Source organism: Myotis daubentonii, chromosome 14 (assembly GCF_963259705.1).
Source record: "Myotis daubentonii chromosome 14, mMyoDau2.1, whole genome shotgun sequence".
NCBI classification, from domain to species: Eukaryota; Metazoa; Chordata; class Mammalia; order Chiroptera; family Vespertilionidae; genus Myotis; species Myotis daubentonii.
Window position 1 is genome coordinate 36970182 of NC_081853.1, and position 16621 is coordinate 36986802.

The following is a 16621-nucleotide window of genomic DNA, read 5'->3' on the forward strand; positions in this document are numbered from 1 at the left end:
CTCCTCTTCCACTGATTTTAACTTTTTCTTCAAGTACTACCATAACTTTTGTATAGAGCACACAATTCATTTATCTTCAATATGGAGTACATACTGGACAATGGGTTCTTGGGAGATTACAGAAAGCACCATGTTGGTCATAGTCACAATGACTGTTCAGTGGAAGCGTCTATTTTCATGAATCTTTAGCAAGAGAGCCATGAATGCCATGATCAAGAGTATGAATTTTTATTAATTTTTATTATTAGTCAATGGAAAACTACTAAATATACTACTAAAGAGCTGTTCAGGAAAGGGACATTGCCCCCACCCCAAGATAACTCCAGCCAATTAGACCAAGGGCAGAGTTTAAGGTGAGTAAAATGATTCAGGTAGCATCCTACACTTTGGTCAGGTATATTCAGAAGAACAAATACATCTTTTACTCAAATCTAAATCCACTTCCACTACGTGGAAAGCAATACTAAAGATCATAACAGAAGAGTTTTAATATATCAACTTCAATGAACTATTTTAATTATTACCTATTTATTCAGCAATAAAGCCAGGCACTCCTTTATAGTTCTAAAACTCTATGATATTATAAGAAAAAGAAAGGAAGATTTGGGACAAAAACAAAATTACCAGAGACAAAAAATGGACTAGGCAGGATATTCAGAAGAACTTAGATTTTTAAAAATAGGTTACTAAATATTTTATACATGAAGATAGAAAGAAAGCTTTGAAAAAGATCCTATCTAATAATAGACAAACATGGTAATTAACCGTACCTCTGACACGCTTCCCATTGGCGATATGCAAATTAACTGCCAACCAAGATAGCGGCCGGCAGCCAGGCAGCTGAAGCGAACATGAGGCTTGGTTGCTCCAGTGATGGAGGAAGCCAAGGTTCCCCACCTGCCACAGCCTGACTCTGAGCAGAACTCTAAGATACAATGTTGCAATTATAGAAGCTAAACAAACCCCAGAAACCTGCTTTCAGCCAGCTGGGCCTCAGAGCTGGAGCTGCAACAGTGTTTCAATTATAGAAGCCAAACAAACCCCAGAAACCTGCTTTCAGCCTGCTGGGCCTCAGAGCTGGAGCTACAACAGTGTTTCAATTATAGAAACCAAACAAACCCAGATACCTGCTTTCAGCAGCAGAGGCCTCAGAGCTAAAGCCGGCTCTCAGCTCCAGTGACAGCCATAGAAGGTAAATAAATCCCAGAATGAAAAAAAAAAAGAAAGAAAAAAAGAAGAGGTTGGGAGCTTCAGTCACCCGCCAGCCTGAAAACGGCCCTCAGCCCCTCACCCAGACTGGCCAGGCACCCCAGTGGAAACCCCCACCCTGAAGGGGGTGCGACCAGCTGCAAACAGCCATCATCCACTCATCCAGGCTGGCCAGGCACCCCAAGCGGGACCCCCACCCTGATCCAGGACACCCTTCATGGCAAACCAGCCGTCCCCACCCATGCACCAGGCCTCTATCCTATATAGTAAAAGGGTAATATGCAAACTGACCCTAACAGCAGAAGGACTGAGAATGACTGGTCACTATGACACACACTGACCACCAGGGGTCTGATGCTCAATGCAGGAGCTGCCCTCTGGTGGTCAGGGTGCTCTCACATGGGAGGAGCTCTTCTCAATCACAAGCCAGGTTGATGACTGTCAGTACAGCGGTGGTGGTAGGAGCCTCTCCTGCCTCTTCAGCAGCACTAAGGATGTCTGACTGCAGTTTAGGCCTGCTCCCCGCTGGCAAGTGGACATCCTCCGAGGGCTGCCGGGCTGCCAGAGGGATGTCTGATTGCCATCTTGGCCCAATACCCAGGGAGCAGGCCTAAGCCAGCAGGTGGTCATCCCCTGAGGGTCCTAGACTGCGAGAGGGCACAGGCCGGGCTGAGGAACCCTTCCCCCCCCCCCCCAACCCGAGTGCACAAATTTTTGTGCACCGGGCCTCTAGTATTATATAAAAAGGCACTACATTAAGTAGTAATTATCTAAATACTATAAAAGCTGTAAGTAAAAAGGCATATAAAATTAATGCTAAAAATACTGGCAATATGTAACAAAATGCTATTCTCAAAAGAGACCTACTAGAAAAAAATATTCTTTCATCATGAGCAACACTCTCTTATAAGCTTGTGAAAACAAGTAGTCATTCCAGGGTTTCCCTAAATCTTGATACTGTTGTTTTCAGTTTAAAATAAAATTATTACTTTTTGTATTTAATTGGTCTCTAGAAGTTAGATGCTAAGAATGAATAACCATTAATAGTTAAACAAATAGTTTGATTTTTTATGGTTTCAAATGAATTACAAGTAACTTGTCAATTACTAATTAATACCCTTTGTTCAAAGACCTGGGAATTTAATTCATGTATATAAACAAATTTAATAGGTCACAGAGAAAATGTCATACTTGCTATGCTATTCTCTATTTGAAGAGGCAATTCAAGCAGTTAAAAGTTTAATTCACATGGAATATATGCCTTAAGATTTTGCATGTATATATCCAAATAGTTCTTTTTTCTGACCTCACCCACTTACCTCAACCACTCATGAAATAGAGTTTTCCTCTATCATTCCTATCATGTGGCTATTTTCGATAATGCTTTCCAGAATACTCAAAATCATTTAATTCAGTAATGTACTGTTTTTTTTTATAAATGTTTAAATTCAGATTTGAGAAATTAAAGACTTATTTGTTTACTTGTGGAATCTATAACGGGAATTAAGAAGAAAAACATCAATCCTACATAGGGAAACCACTGATTAAAGTCCAGTGTTTGACTACTTGGAAAATGAATCATCCACAAATTCCCTTGTGGGAAAAATGTACAAAAGGCTTCAAATACATGGAGAAGACCATGAAAGACATATATTAAAATATACAAACATACTAGAAAGGTGATGATTTTTAAAGTAAACATGACAACCCCATTAAAATGCAACACACGTTTTCTGCAAAAGGGAAATCTAAAAAGATGAAATAGATGCTTTATATAAAATATTTACATATACAATGTGCAAAACCCAGTACGGTTAGTAACCTTTATGGCTTTGAAGAGCTAGATATTTATATATCTTTCTTTCTGCATATGTGTGTGTGTGTATGTGTGTTTTGTATATATTTTTAACAGTTGACAGCTGTTTTAGAGCATACAGAGATGCCAAGTTGAATGAGGGTCTTGATTACTTCAAGATTAGCTATCTAAAGTTTCTATTCATTTTAAGTGTTGTTAGTTGGAAGAGTCATTAGTCACTTCCTTGTCTCATAGAACATCAGCATACATTTACATTGTTAATGAACATTTGGGGTAAATGAATTAATGGCACTTTTAAACATCAATTCAGTCCTAATAACTTTGTATGTCATAGAAATGTTAGGCTAGGATATAAACGAAAAGCCTTTTCAGTAAAGGTAACTACTCATTCCTGCAACAATAAAGGATAAAATTAATTTAAAATGTTTTAACCACTTTTTTTTTTAAAGACAAGCATCCATATTTAATAAACTAGACCAGAGGAAAAATATGCACTTAAAAAACAAAACACAAAATTCTATGCTCTAAAATAAACATTTTAGCCAGAAAATTTTGGTGACACTATTTTATATATATCTAACCCAAAAACATATTCATAATATCACTGATATAAGGGTTTGTAAAATAATTGGACTTATTTAATTATGAGTGATTCCTACAGGTATTGCATTTAAAAAAAAATACATCACTACGGAAGGCAGTTTTTTTACCACTGAAATATTTAAAATGCTGAAACTGAAATGGGACAGTTATAATTTTTTCATTTTTTTTATATTTCAAAACCTTAAACAGCAGTCTTTTTGAGCCCTTTTAAATAAAGCAAATATAAAATAAAGTATATTGTATGGCAAATTATACTGTTTTTAATAACACACTCCATAAAGTCAAGAGCTTGAAATAGCCAATTTAAGGGATTATTTTTAAAATTCCAAAAATATGAGTTAATTGCAGATATTTATACCAATATAGAAAAAAAATTGTATTTGAAGTATATAAACCACATGTGAATTGACTAATTATGATTTTTAAAATAGATTTCACAATCCTGATATGTGTATTTAATGAATAAAATATTGCAAGGAGTTTTCTTAGTCAATAAGTCAACTTTATCACTAAGTGAATCATTTAAAAATAAGGATAAGATTTCAAAAGTTATCACAAATTCATTTCCTTCTAATACACCATATTATTACTAATACTAAAAAAAAAATACAGTACTCTAATATATACTACACATTTGACAAATTTTTACGGGGTTGGTCCTGAATATAGTTTATTTTTTAATAATCTATCTTTTAACAATTTAAATGCATAGATCCGTAAAAGTACAACATAAATTTTAATTTTTTTTTTTAAGGAGAATCAGGCAAGTCTTTTATTCTGGAGTAATCTCATCTTGCTGGAGGGAAAAAAATCCCTGTAAAATCAACACCAAAATGCTCAGACTTCTTTAAAAGAATTTTGACAAAGTCATTTTGCATTTCAGCATCCTTATCCTATCTAATAAAAGAGAAAAATGGTAATTGGCGTACGACGATACCCTTTTCATTGGCTAATCAGGGCTATATGCAAATTAACTGCCAACTAAGATTGGCAGTTAACTGCCAACAAGATGGCGGTTAATTTGCATATGTAGGTACAATGCAGGGAGGCGAAAGGGAAAGCAGGAAGAAGCCCCCTGCCACTGACAGTGAACGGAAACCCAGGGGGGAGCTAAGAGCCGGGGGGCAGGGCAAAGGCGGCCGTGGGGCCGCCTTTGCCCTGCCCCCCAGCCATGATCGGAGAATCAGGCGCCTTTGCCGCCCTGGCCAGTGATAGCAGGAAGTAGGGGTAGAGCCAGCGATGGGAGCTGGGCACCGTCGAAGCTGGCAGTCCCAGGAGCTAGGGGTCCCTTGCCTGGGCCTAAAGCGAAGCCCATGATCACGGGGCCGCTGCAGCTGCGGGTCCCCGCTGCCCGGGCCGGACGCCTAGGCCAGAGGTGTTAGGCCTGGGCATGGGCGGAGCCTGCAACCACGGGGAGCTGGGGGTTCCCTGCCCAGGCCTGACACCTCTGCCAGAGGCCTCAGGCCTGGTCAAGGGGCCGATCCGGTGATTGGTGATCGGAGGGTGATGAGGGTCAACTCCTCTGGCCGAGGCATCAGGCCTGGGTGGGGGGCGGAGCCAGGGATTGGGGGATATGATGGTCCCCTTGCCCAGGCCTGAAGCCTGGGTCAGAGGCGTCAGGCTTGGGCGGGGGGTGGAGCAAGCGATCACAGGGAGATGGGGGTCCCCTGCCCAGGCATGATTCCTGGGCCAGAGGCCTCAGGCCTGGGCGGGGGCCAGAGCCAGTGATCAGGGGGAGATGGGGGTCCCCTGTCCAAGCCTGACACCTCTGGCGGAGGCGTCAGGCCTGGGCAAGGGGCCGATCCTGCGATTGGAGGGTGATGGGGGTCAACGCCTGAGGGCTCCCAGTATGTGAGAGGGGGCAGGCTGGGCTGAGGGACACTCCCCCCCCCCCTCACACACACACACACCCAGTGCACGAATTTTGTGCACCGGGCCCCTAGTCTATAATAAAAGCGTAATATGCTAATTAGACCAGACATCCTTCTGGAGGACCTTCCAGGCAAAGCAGGGGCTGGAGTAAAGCCCGGGTCCCAGGTGCCAGAGGGAAGCCAGTGCCGGCAGCAGGGGGAGGACCTACTCTTGCACGAATTTCATGCATTGGGCCTCTAGTACTAAAGTAATTGTTTAAGTTTATGGTTTTTAAAAAACAAATGGCAGTGCATTAAACATTTGTCTGTTTTTGTCTATAATTGAGAGTAGACGTTTTGTGGTATTCATTCCTGTCAGTGCTCTATACCTATGCAGAGTTGCCCTGCTTGGTTTCATCCACAGAATTACACACATAAGGTAGGCAGAGCTAACTGAAGGCCCTTTGCTAGGTTTCCCAGGAACCATAGAACATATCTGTATACAAAACTCACCTCCAGTCCTATTTGAGTAGCTAGACAAGGGGTCAATGCCCACTTCTTGTTCTTCTGGCTGCAGAGGATGTCTAGTTTCAGACAAGGAATGATACATTGTGAAAACTGGATGGTGTCAGCAAAAGAGACTCCCTGGGAGATGAAAAATATAATAAAAAATGATAAATATGTTTTCTTTCTGCTATGACTGGGAATAAATAAAGGACTAAATGATTAAATGAGCATTACAGACATTAACAAGTTTTCTACAGGCTCCAGGGAATGTTACTACATATTGGTAGCATATGCAAAGATTGGAAAAAGTGGTAAATTTCCATGTCAATAATTTCTCCCCTAATCTGAACTTCATTTGTAACCTTTGCCTCAATGCTCAATCACATTGTTAATAAACTGCACAAAAAGTTGAACTATAAGTTAAATTATGATCACATTAGTAACATCCTTTTGTTTCATTGTCAAAATAATACATATTTACAATAGAAACTTTCAAAATATAGAAAATATAGCAAAACGCTAATGATATGCTAAGGCCGCTCAACCGCTCACTATGATGTGCACTGACCACCAGGGGGCAGATAGTCAACTGGTCAACTAGTCACTATGATGTGCACTGACCACCAGGAGGCAGATGCTCCGACTGGTAGGTTAGCTTGCTGCTGGGGTCCAGCCGATAGTGACTAAGCAAGATGGGCCGGACATGCCCTGGAGCCCTCCCACGGTCCCTTCCTGGCTGGTCAACCTCCCACATCTCTCCCTGGCCAGCCAGCCCTGATTGGCCCAGATCGGGACTGGAGGAGATGGGCCTGGACACACCCTGGAACCCTCCCATGGTCCCTCCCCAGCCCTAATTGTGCACTAGTGGGGTTCCTCGGCCTAGCCTATGCCCTCTCTCAATGCGGGACCCCTTGGGGGATGTCGGAGAGTTGGTTTGGGCCCAATCCCACAGGCCACTCCCCTCAGGAGGGTGCCAGACTCAGGGCTCATGGCTGGTGAGTGCTGCTGCGGCAGCATGAGCCTCTCCTGATCAGGACTGATAGGGCGTGACCCACAGCAGATGCAGTGGAGCCAGGATGAGGAGTGGCAGGTAGGAGCTGCAGGCTGCGTTGGTCTGCAGGTCTCGGCCCAATTCCCACAGGCCATCCAGAGGGACCCACCCATGCACGAATTTGTGCACCAGGTCTCTAGTATGTGTGTGTGTGTGTGTGTGTGCGTGCGCGCGTACACACACACACACACACACCCATATATATACTTTTAATGTGATCCATCATGCTAAACATACTGATTATATGAATTATTGTGTTTTCCTTTCCATTAAAATCTGTATTATCACTTGTAATGCATCCCTACTATTCTATTATATAGCAATAACAATTTAAGGTAACCAATTCTTTATTAGTAAACAATTAGGATGCTTTCAATTATTCAACATTATAATCCTCATGATAAATATCTTTTAGTAATATCTCTGTGTCACATCCATGATTATTGTCTTAGGATAAATTCTTATAAGTGTAATTGCTGAACCAAAACATATTTATTTTAAAAATAAGTTTTTGTAGTAAGGTTTTGGCAAATTTTGCTCTAGAAAGATTTGTACACAACAATTCATTTCCCATGGATCTTCATTAACAATGGTAATGGGTAATTCCTATGGTTTTTGTGTGTGCGCATGTGTGGTGTTTTTTGGTGTTTTTTTTTTTTTTTTTTTTTTTGGTGGGGGGGAGGTGGACCAGTGTAACAGTCAAATTTTATATTGCATTTGCTTGGTAACTAGTGAGATTACTGAAGACTTCATATGTTTTCTCTGACATTTGTTTATTGCCTGTGTAGATGTAGTTTATTATTATAATTGGCTTCATGATTTGTAAGCAAGCTTTAAGTATTAAGGATATTAAACCTTTTTCATAGGATACATATATTTTTCTCAGACAATGTTTGTCTTCAAATTATGCAGCATTTTTATGACATAAGTAATTCTTTTTATTTTTATGCACCCAAAATACCTATATCTCCTTTATGGTTTCTGTCTCTAGTAATATGTTTACAAAGGCAAGATTATATAAATAACCACCTATATTTTATTTTGTAGTTTTGAACATCTTCCTCCTAAATTCTTATGTCAATAATAATTCCCATCTACACAAAGATTTTTGAGATTAAATTATTTTTGAACTCTCAAGCTATACTAACGGGAGAGGATTAGGTAAAACCAATACTGGGGAAAGCAGAAAACTTTTATCTCTAACATTTAGTAAGAATTTCTAAAGCTGTAAATCCTATATCAGAAATAGGATAGTTGTCAGTATTTGCTTGTATGTAAATCAATTAGCATGTATTGAATACTTATTATTGCTAAAAAAGAAACAGTAGGCCCAAAATGGAGTCACTAAACCCCACATCTGCAAAGCAAGACTTAATACTTAACCTAACTGCATTTTCAGCTTCTTCCAGGAATGCAACCTTTAACCAATCAGCCTGGAATTACCTGGTCAGCACAGTGAGGTAAATCCCTTCCATCCCCATAGGTAGGTTAATGAAATATGAAACAGTCTACTCTCTTCCCCATTCTGCCTATAGAATCCTTCCATTTTGTACAGCAACTTGGAGCTCCTCTCTATTTGCTCAATGGGATGCTGCCCAACTCATAAATCATTGTATAAAACTGACTTTCAAATTTACTCTGTTGAATTTTTTATATTCAATACTATACAGAAGAAATCTGGAGAATATAATCTAGTACAGAATACCAATATATAGAAGATTAGTTATATTATAAAACAGAATCTGAGAAATTCTGCTGAAGTCCTTTACTAGAGAGAAGTGAGGATCACCAACTCAAATGTCTAAGGCAGTCAGGGAAATATCATTGTTAATCATAGTTACTATATACTGAGTAATGAATATGTGCCAACAAAAACTACTCTTCATGCTTCATGTATACTCATCATTTCATCTTCTCAACAACACTATCTTCATCTTCATTTTCATTTTCCCAAAGAGAACACTGAGGTATAGAGAGATTAGTCTAGAGCCACACAATTAGTAGATGTTGAAGCCAGATATGAACCCATCCTCTTTAACTCTGGAGCTAACAATCTTTATTCCTACACTACATTTGGCTCCCATTAGTCAATGAAATAAATAGACAAGATAGGGTCTGTGAATAATTGGAACTTCCTTTATTCTGATTCTATCTTTTCAAGATAAGCTAGAAATCCAGAATTTTCAGTGAAATCTCTTTAATTGTAAGGGGTTGGAAAATAATACAAATTTTAAGAAAAAAGAACTTTATGAAGCAAATTAAACACATTTCAAAATTGTATCTGGCCCAGGGACTATTTTAATGTAAGATTCATATTCTCTATATATTGTTATACTCTTTAAAAACAATAATAAGCATTTGAAAGTGCATATTCCATGTTAACTACCAGATTTCTTTAACATCCTTTAATCTCCTATAGTATGTTTTCAAATCATATCCTTAATTTCTTATTTTTATAATATAGTACTAGAGGCCCGGTGCATGAAATTAGTGCACGGGGCAGGAGGATGGGGAGGGTATGTCCCTTAGCCCACCCTGCACCCTCTCCAATTTGGGTCCCCTCAAGGGATGTCTGACTGCCCCTCACAAGCCAGGACTGCTGGCTCTCAATCGCTAGCCTGCCTGCCTGCCTGATTCCCCCTAACCACTTCTGCCTGTCAGCCTGATCACCCCCTAACCACTCCCCTGCCAGCCTGATCGATGCCTAACTGCTCCCCTGCTGGCACAATTGCCCCTAACTGCCCTCCCCTGCTGGCCTGGTTGCCTCTAACTGTCCTCCCTTGCCAGCCTGGTGGCCCCCAACTGCCCTCACCTGCAGGCCTGGTCACCTGTAACTGCCCTCCCCTGCAGGCATGGTCACCCCCAACTGCCCTTCCCTGCAGGCCTGGTCATCCCCACTGCCCTCCCCTGCAGGCCTGGTCCCCCCTCAACTGCCCTACCCTGCTGGCCTGGTTGCCCCACCTGCCCTCCCCTTCCTGCCTGATCGCCCTCAAATGCCCTCCCTGCAGGCCCGGTGCGCCCAACTGCAATCCTCTGCCGGCCCGGTAACCCCTAACTGCCCTCCTCTGCCGGCCGTCTTGTGTCTGCATGGGGGCAACCATCTTGTGTGTTGGAGTGACGGTAAATTTGCATATTACTTCTTTATTAGATAGGATTCTTTCACTGTCACAAATTTCACATACCTAAAATTTACAAGAAAAGGGGGACTTTATATATTCTATGAGAAATAAACAATACTGATATGAAAGTATATTTTTGAAAGGATATAAAAAAACCTTTCTATAGTTAAAATAAAATACTTTACACAATGATAATGTTCGTACATTCATGTAAGATGCTCACAGGTTCCTAATTTTTTTTACTCCTTAGAGAAAATTAGTTCAAGAAATCATTTGTTTTTAACTTGAATAACAATTCTTTATAAACTGATAAGTCTATAATAGCCAATAACCACAATACAAAATTTACCAAACACACCAGTCTACAATAATTCTATTCAGTTAGACATCCACAAGATTCTAAATTACTATGCCTATGGATTAAAACAGAATCACTGAAATGTTTTTATAATTAAATAAAGACAACCTGCTGAATAGTAATAATGAGTTAATATGAAGAAGTCTATTGAAAAAGTAGATAATTTTTTTTCTTTTAATTATGGATTTAAATAATAATCTAGTTTAAAAGTAACTTATTAAGCAGGTGCTGCTTTGTTTTTTGTTTTAAATATAAAGCGCCATTTTAGCTTTCTAGAATAAAAAAAGTACTTAAGTATGTTAGTTGCTATTGTGATTATCTTATAAAATCACAATATACTTTTGCTTTTCAATGTGAAGCAATTTTCCAATTTGTGTTTTGACAATACCAAAAATGAAAATATTTGACTACAAAGTAGAATATCAAAGGTTTTTAAACAAGTGATTCTATATTTATTTTAATCACTATTATGAATAAAATTTAACCTATAAATATCAGACCATAAGATAGTATTTGACAAAAATTCATATAAATTAAAAAAAAATTTGGTCTGAAATTTTAAGATAATCACTGTAAATGTCAAAATGGCATAAACATTTTGAAATTTACAATAGATCATTACATTTTATATTTATTTATATTATAAACTTGGATTTCTATACTTTATAAGCTTTAATCTTGTCTACAGAGAATCTAGATTTCTAGAGAGAAAAATATATAATGACCAAAATGTAAATGACTACTCAAATCTGAAATTGATGGATTTTAGTTTCTTAAATAATACTAAGATGTCTCTAGAATTTCCTTAATTGGCAAAAAAAATGGTCCTCAAAACGTTTTAAAAAGAGAGGCAACCTTATTTTTTCCAATTGAGGAAGTATAGCAATGTACCTTGTAATATCTGGGAAAGGAGATATCACTTTCTTTGATATACTTCTTATAAATAGCAGTTCCTACTTCACATGAACTCAAAATTCAAAACAACTCAAAATTGGTTGTGCAGTATGGTCTTACTGCTATCCCAGTTACAGGAATTGGCATATGAGGTTGAAACTGCCATTTAAAATCCAAGTTCTAATCCTAAAGACAGTTGTATTGGTTTCACCAATTTGGTTCCTACAGTATTAAGTGTTAAGATAAAAGTGATCTGATTGAAAATAAGGAAGTCGTGTGAAATAGTTAATATTTAAATAAAGGGTAAGAGTTATTACAGAAATTTAGAAAACAGTTTTAATATATATTAAATAAAATTTCAAAACAGTATTATTTTTCATGTAAATTGAAGCAATACAAGTGTCTAAGTGAAAATTTCAAATTATTAACACTGTACAGACAAAACAGGTTAGTTGACTAAAATTTTCTCTTTTAAAATGCCATTATATAATCAAAGCCTCTGGGGGAAAAAATGTATTTCTCCTAAAGTGGAAATTCTATGTATTTCAGCTTGCATTCATTCTTTCGCTGTTTCTAATACGCAGGCATAGAATTAGCATTCTGAATTGTGTCTTCTAAAGACATCTACATTCAGAGCTCATATAGCATACTTCATTCATTTAAATTCTTGACTGATGGTAAACTTAAAGTCTAACACAAATGACAGAGTAATATTACTTTACATAAAGATACCTCTTATAAGAAAAGCATATCAAAGAGCTTAAATGAACCATTTCCAGAGCACGATTATAAAAGAGAGAAGGGATATAGCATGAATAAGTATCTGTTACAGGTAGCTTGCATTTACCATAATGGCTATATAACCTAAAATATGACATCTTAGCTCTAAAAACTAGAAACTTTGATAGAAGTTTTATTTTCACAATTAAGAGAATAATTGAGCATCACAGGATTGGAAAAACTCTTTATTTAGAAATGGTGGTACCTAGAGGTAAATTTGATTGTGGAAATAATAATATTTTAAAGTCTTAATTATAAGGGAGAAAAGGAGGGAGCAAAGGAGAGAGGAAGAAAAGGAAATAGAGGAAGGGAGAGAAAGGGAAAAAAAGGAATGAAGAGAGAGAGGGCGGATGGAGGGAAGTGGGAAAGAAGACAAAGAAGGAGAAAGAATTAAGTTCTATTTTTTTAATTCTGCCAATCTTTAATGCAAGAGAGTTATATTGGACTTTAAATAAGTTAATTAAGTATTAAAATCAATCATCTGAAAGTCTTAATATTTAATATTGGTTAGATTGTATATCAAAGTAGTTTTATTATTTATTTACTCCAAACCTTTCCAGAATACTTCATCTGACAACGGGGGGTCTGTTTCTCACAAGATAAATGCATTTACAATGCCAAATAAATTATATATAAAAGCATTTGTCTTCATACATGTCATTCAATATTAAATATCACCCATTGGTAAAATCCTGAAACCCTAATTCATTTTTACCAACCACACAATTGTATTACTCAAGTGTTGTCTATTAAAGAGGTAAAGAACTACAATAAGGGTCTACATACTAAGCATAATTATTTTAAGAAAATTAGAACAACTTTAGTCCTTATAATTTCCAGGCTATCAGAACAAGATGTTTAAGGTAAACAATCTACTATAAAAATGCTAGATTCATAAACACTATACCTAATCAGAAATATATAGATTATAATATATGACAAGTTTACAGGTGGGCTTAAATATTTATATTACAAAATAAAAATATATATGGCTTTCAATATTCAAGTGCTATAAAGTGGAACAAGAGAAAAATGATCATTATAAAGTGTTAAAGTGGACTAACAAAAAACTCTCCACAGTGTAGCCTCATATGGCTTCAGATTTCTCATGAACAGATACTCAAGATCAAAAATTGGGAAAGCAGCTCAGCCTAGTGACCAAACCTTTTGTTATTACACCGCTACAAAAATACTCTTTTAAACTGTACTGTCCCTCTAGCAATTAAACTACACAATTAGGTTTTCATAAAATCAAAATAACTATAATAAGCAGTTAGGAATTCAAGAAGAATGAGCAATATTTGAAAAGAGAAAATAATAATAACTTGGCCATTTATATTAATGACTAGAGGCCCGGTGCACAAAAATCTGTGCACTCGGGGGGGATGGAGGGTCCCTCAGCCCGGCCTGTGCCCTCTAACAGTCTGGGACCCCTCAGGGGATGACCACCTGCTGGCTTAGGCCCGCTCCCCGGGGGATTGGGCCTAAGATGGCAATCAGACATCCCTCTGGCAGCCTGGCAGCCCTCGGAGGATGTCCACTTGTCAGCGGGGAGCAGGCCTAAACTGCAGTCGGACATCCTTAGTGTTGCTGAGGAGGCGGGAGAGGCTCCCACCACCACCGCTGTACTGGCAGCCATCAGCCTGGCTTGTGGCTGAGAAGAACTCCTCCCATGTGAGAGCGCACTGAACACCAGAGGGCAGCTCCTGCATTGCGCGTCTGACCCCTGGTGGTCAGTGTGTGTCATAGTGACCAGTCATTCTCAGTCCTTCTGCTGTTAGGGTCAGTTTGCTATATAGTTTTACTATATAGGATAGAGGCCTGGTGCATGGGTGGAGGCCAGCTGGTTTGCCCTGAAGGGTGTCCCTGATCAGGGTGGGGGTCCCGCTTGGGGTACCTGGCCAGCCTGGATGAGGGGATGATGGCTGTTTGCAGCTGGTCACACCCCCTTCAGGGTGGGGGTCCCCACTGGGGTGCCTGGCCAGTCTGGTTGAGGGGCTGAGGGCCGTTTTCAGGCTGGCGGGTGACTGAAGCTCCCAACCTCTCCTTTTTTTCTTTTTTTTTTTATTCTGGGATTTATTTACCTTCTATGGCTGTCACTGGAGCTGAGAGCCGGCTTTAGCTCTGAGGCTTGGCTCCAGCTCTGAGACCTCGGCTACTGAAAGCAGGTATCTGGGTTTGTTTGGCTTCTATAATTGAAACACTGTTGCAGCTCCAGCTCTGAGGCCTGGCTGGCTGAAAGCAGGTTTCTGGGGTTTGTTTAGCTTCTATAATTGCAACATTATTTCTTAGAGTTCAGCTCAGAGCCAGGCTGCAGCAGGCGGGGAACCTTGGCTTCCTCCATCACTGGAGCAAGCAAGCCTCATGTTCGCTTCAGCTGCCTGGCTGCCGGCCGCTATCTTGGGTGGCAGTTAATTTGCATATCGCCCTGATTAGCCAATGGGAAGTGTGTTGGAGGTACTGTTAATTACCATGTTTGTCTATTATTAGATAGGATGATGCTACTAAGAATAAGGAAAATAAACAAATGGCCGCTTTTTGTATAATTATCAATCAAATCAAACATTTTGTCAAAACCTTCCCTGGTGCAAACACAGGGAGACCTGAGGTGTTTTCAGAAGCATAGGATATAAAGTGGGGAGATCCTTCTAAAAGCCCATGTGAATATGACATTATCCCTTGGATATCAGTAAGTGGTAGGGATAGAAAACACAATGAAATTTTATTAAAGATAGCACTTTTAGCACAACCGGCATTGCTCAGTGGTTGAGCATTGAAGTATGAACCAGGAGGTCATGGTTCCATGCACTTTCACATATAAATGCATTTCATACTTAATTAACTTATTTAAAGGCAATGTAACTCTCTTGCATTAACTCTAAATTTGCCGGGTTTACTGGCTCGATCCCCAGTGTGGAGCTTGCAGGAAGCAGGCAATCAATTATTCTCTCTCATCATTGATGTTTCTATCTTTCTCACCCGCTCTGAAATCAGTAAGTATAGTGTGTATGTGTATGTGTGAGTGTGTGTATTTTAAAGATAGTGCTTTTAATTTAATAATAACAGCAAAAAACAGCATTTTAAAGAAGTAGGTACTTTTACACTGTGTAGGTACTTTTACATATAAATGCATTTAAACCTCACAACTCTATATGGTAGATGCTATTATCTGCTTTAATGGTAATGAAACCAGAGAAGTTAAGGTCACACAATTATTAGTGGCAAAACCACCTCAGATGACATAACAATTACTTAATAAATGTCCTGAGATAAATTAAACCGGGACTTATAGAATAAAGTTTTTATTGTTATCTTAACTATAACTTAATGCAAAGCATTCTCATTTACTTTTTCCCCAGGCAATCTTTATCAAAATCTAGGATTGTAATTTCAATAGGCCCTTTGTAGTTCAAGGTATATGTTCCTTCCCAAATCACCATCTGAGAGTAAATGCATGTTTAGTGGGAAAAGAAAATAGCAAGTAAGATGTGGATGCAAGCATAATTTATATATGACTCAACAAAATTATCATTTATGAATAAGTCAGACTGAACCTCTGGAATCACTATCAAATAGTCAAACTTGTGAATGATTTAATCCCCAAATGCTACAGATTCACATTACACCATTCTCTACAGGACCAAGTGCCATACTGAGTGAAGGCCAACAGCTAATAAGCATCCTCTGATCCTGTCTCATCAGAGTAGCTTATTAAATTAAAACATTTACACTTTCCTCCCTCCAGTTTTATTCATATCTCCTTTGCTCCTAATGAGGCCTTTCCTATCCACTTTTCTAAATCCTATACTTAATCTGTACACCTAGCTTTTCTTCTGTGGACCAGTGCCAGAAGTACTTTCACCCTAGTCTTCTACAACACCATTTCCCTTACTGTGATGTACCACAGGACAGTATCAATCAATAAATGCCAGCAGTTGGAATATGAAAAACTATTTGTTCTACTTTTCTGTAGATAGATAAAATTAGTACAGAGTCTTCTTATAGACAAGACGTATATAATGGGAGACTTCAGAAAATAGTTAATATTTTTTACTCAAATATCTGCTTCACCTCTGGAATATGACTAACCCTAACCTTCATCTCTGGCAACCTGGTCCTAGCCTTCATCTCTCTCCTAAACTCTTGCAATACCCTCCGGTCTCCCAGCTTCCATTCTTTCTTGCTGTTGTAAACACTCTTGATTGCCTTTCCAAGAAAATCAAAATTTTGTACAAGCCACATGCTCCCAGAGTATGAGTCATAATTGATCTATGTCAATCATGATGGTCCCAATTTCTTGCACCAGATTGGTTGGAATTAGCCATTCAATGTGAATAAAAGTCACCCAGGGGCTTTTAGACGTTTTTCTCTCAAAAATGATGTATACTCTTAATTGCAGTGGATTAATAAATCCTAGGTTCACCTTACCTCTAG

General features: G+C 38.8%; 1 protein-coding gene across 6 annotated transcripts in view; it reads right to left on the minus strand.

Annotated features, from left to right (window-relative positions):
- The window catches only part of TBC1D5 (TBC1 domain family member 5), a 457482-nt gene that overhangs the window by 280508 nt on the left and 160353 nt on the right, over positions 1-16621 (minus strand). For 5 of the 6 annotated variants that reach the window (XM_059664053.1, XM_059664048.1, XM_059664051.1 and 2 more), the window contains one exon: positions 5992-6123. The exons of the other annotated variant lie outside the window; for it this stretch is intronic. In XM_059664053.1, the coding sequence (XP_059520036.1) occupies positions 5992-6088 (97 nt within the window). In that variant the 5' untranslated portion in view covers positions 6089-6123. The remainder of the gene's footprint in view (positions 1-5991; positions 6124-16621) is intronic. 6 annotated transcript variants of the gene reach the window in all.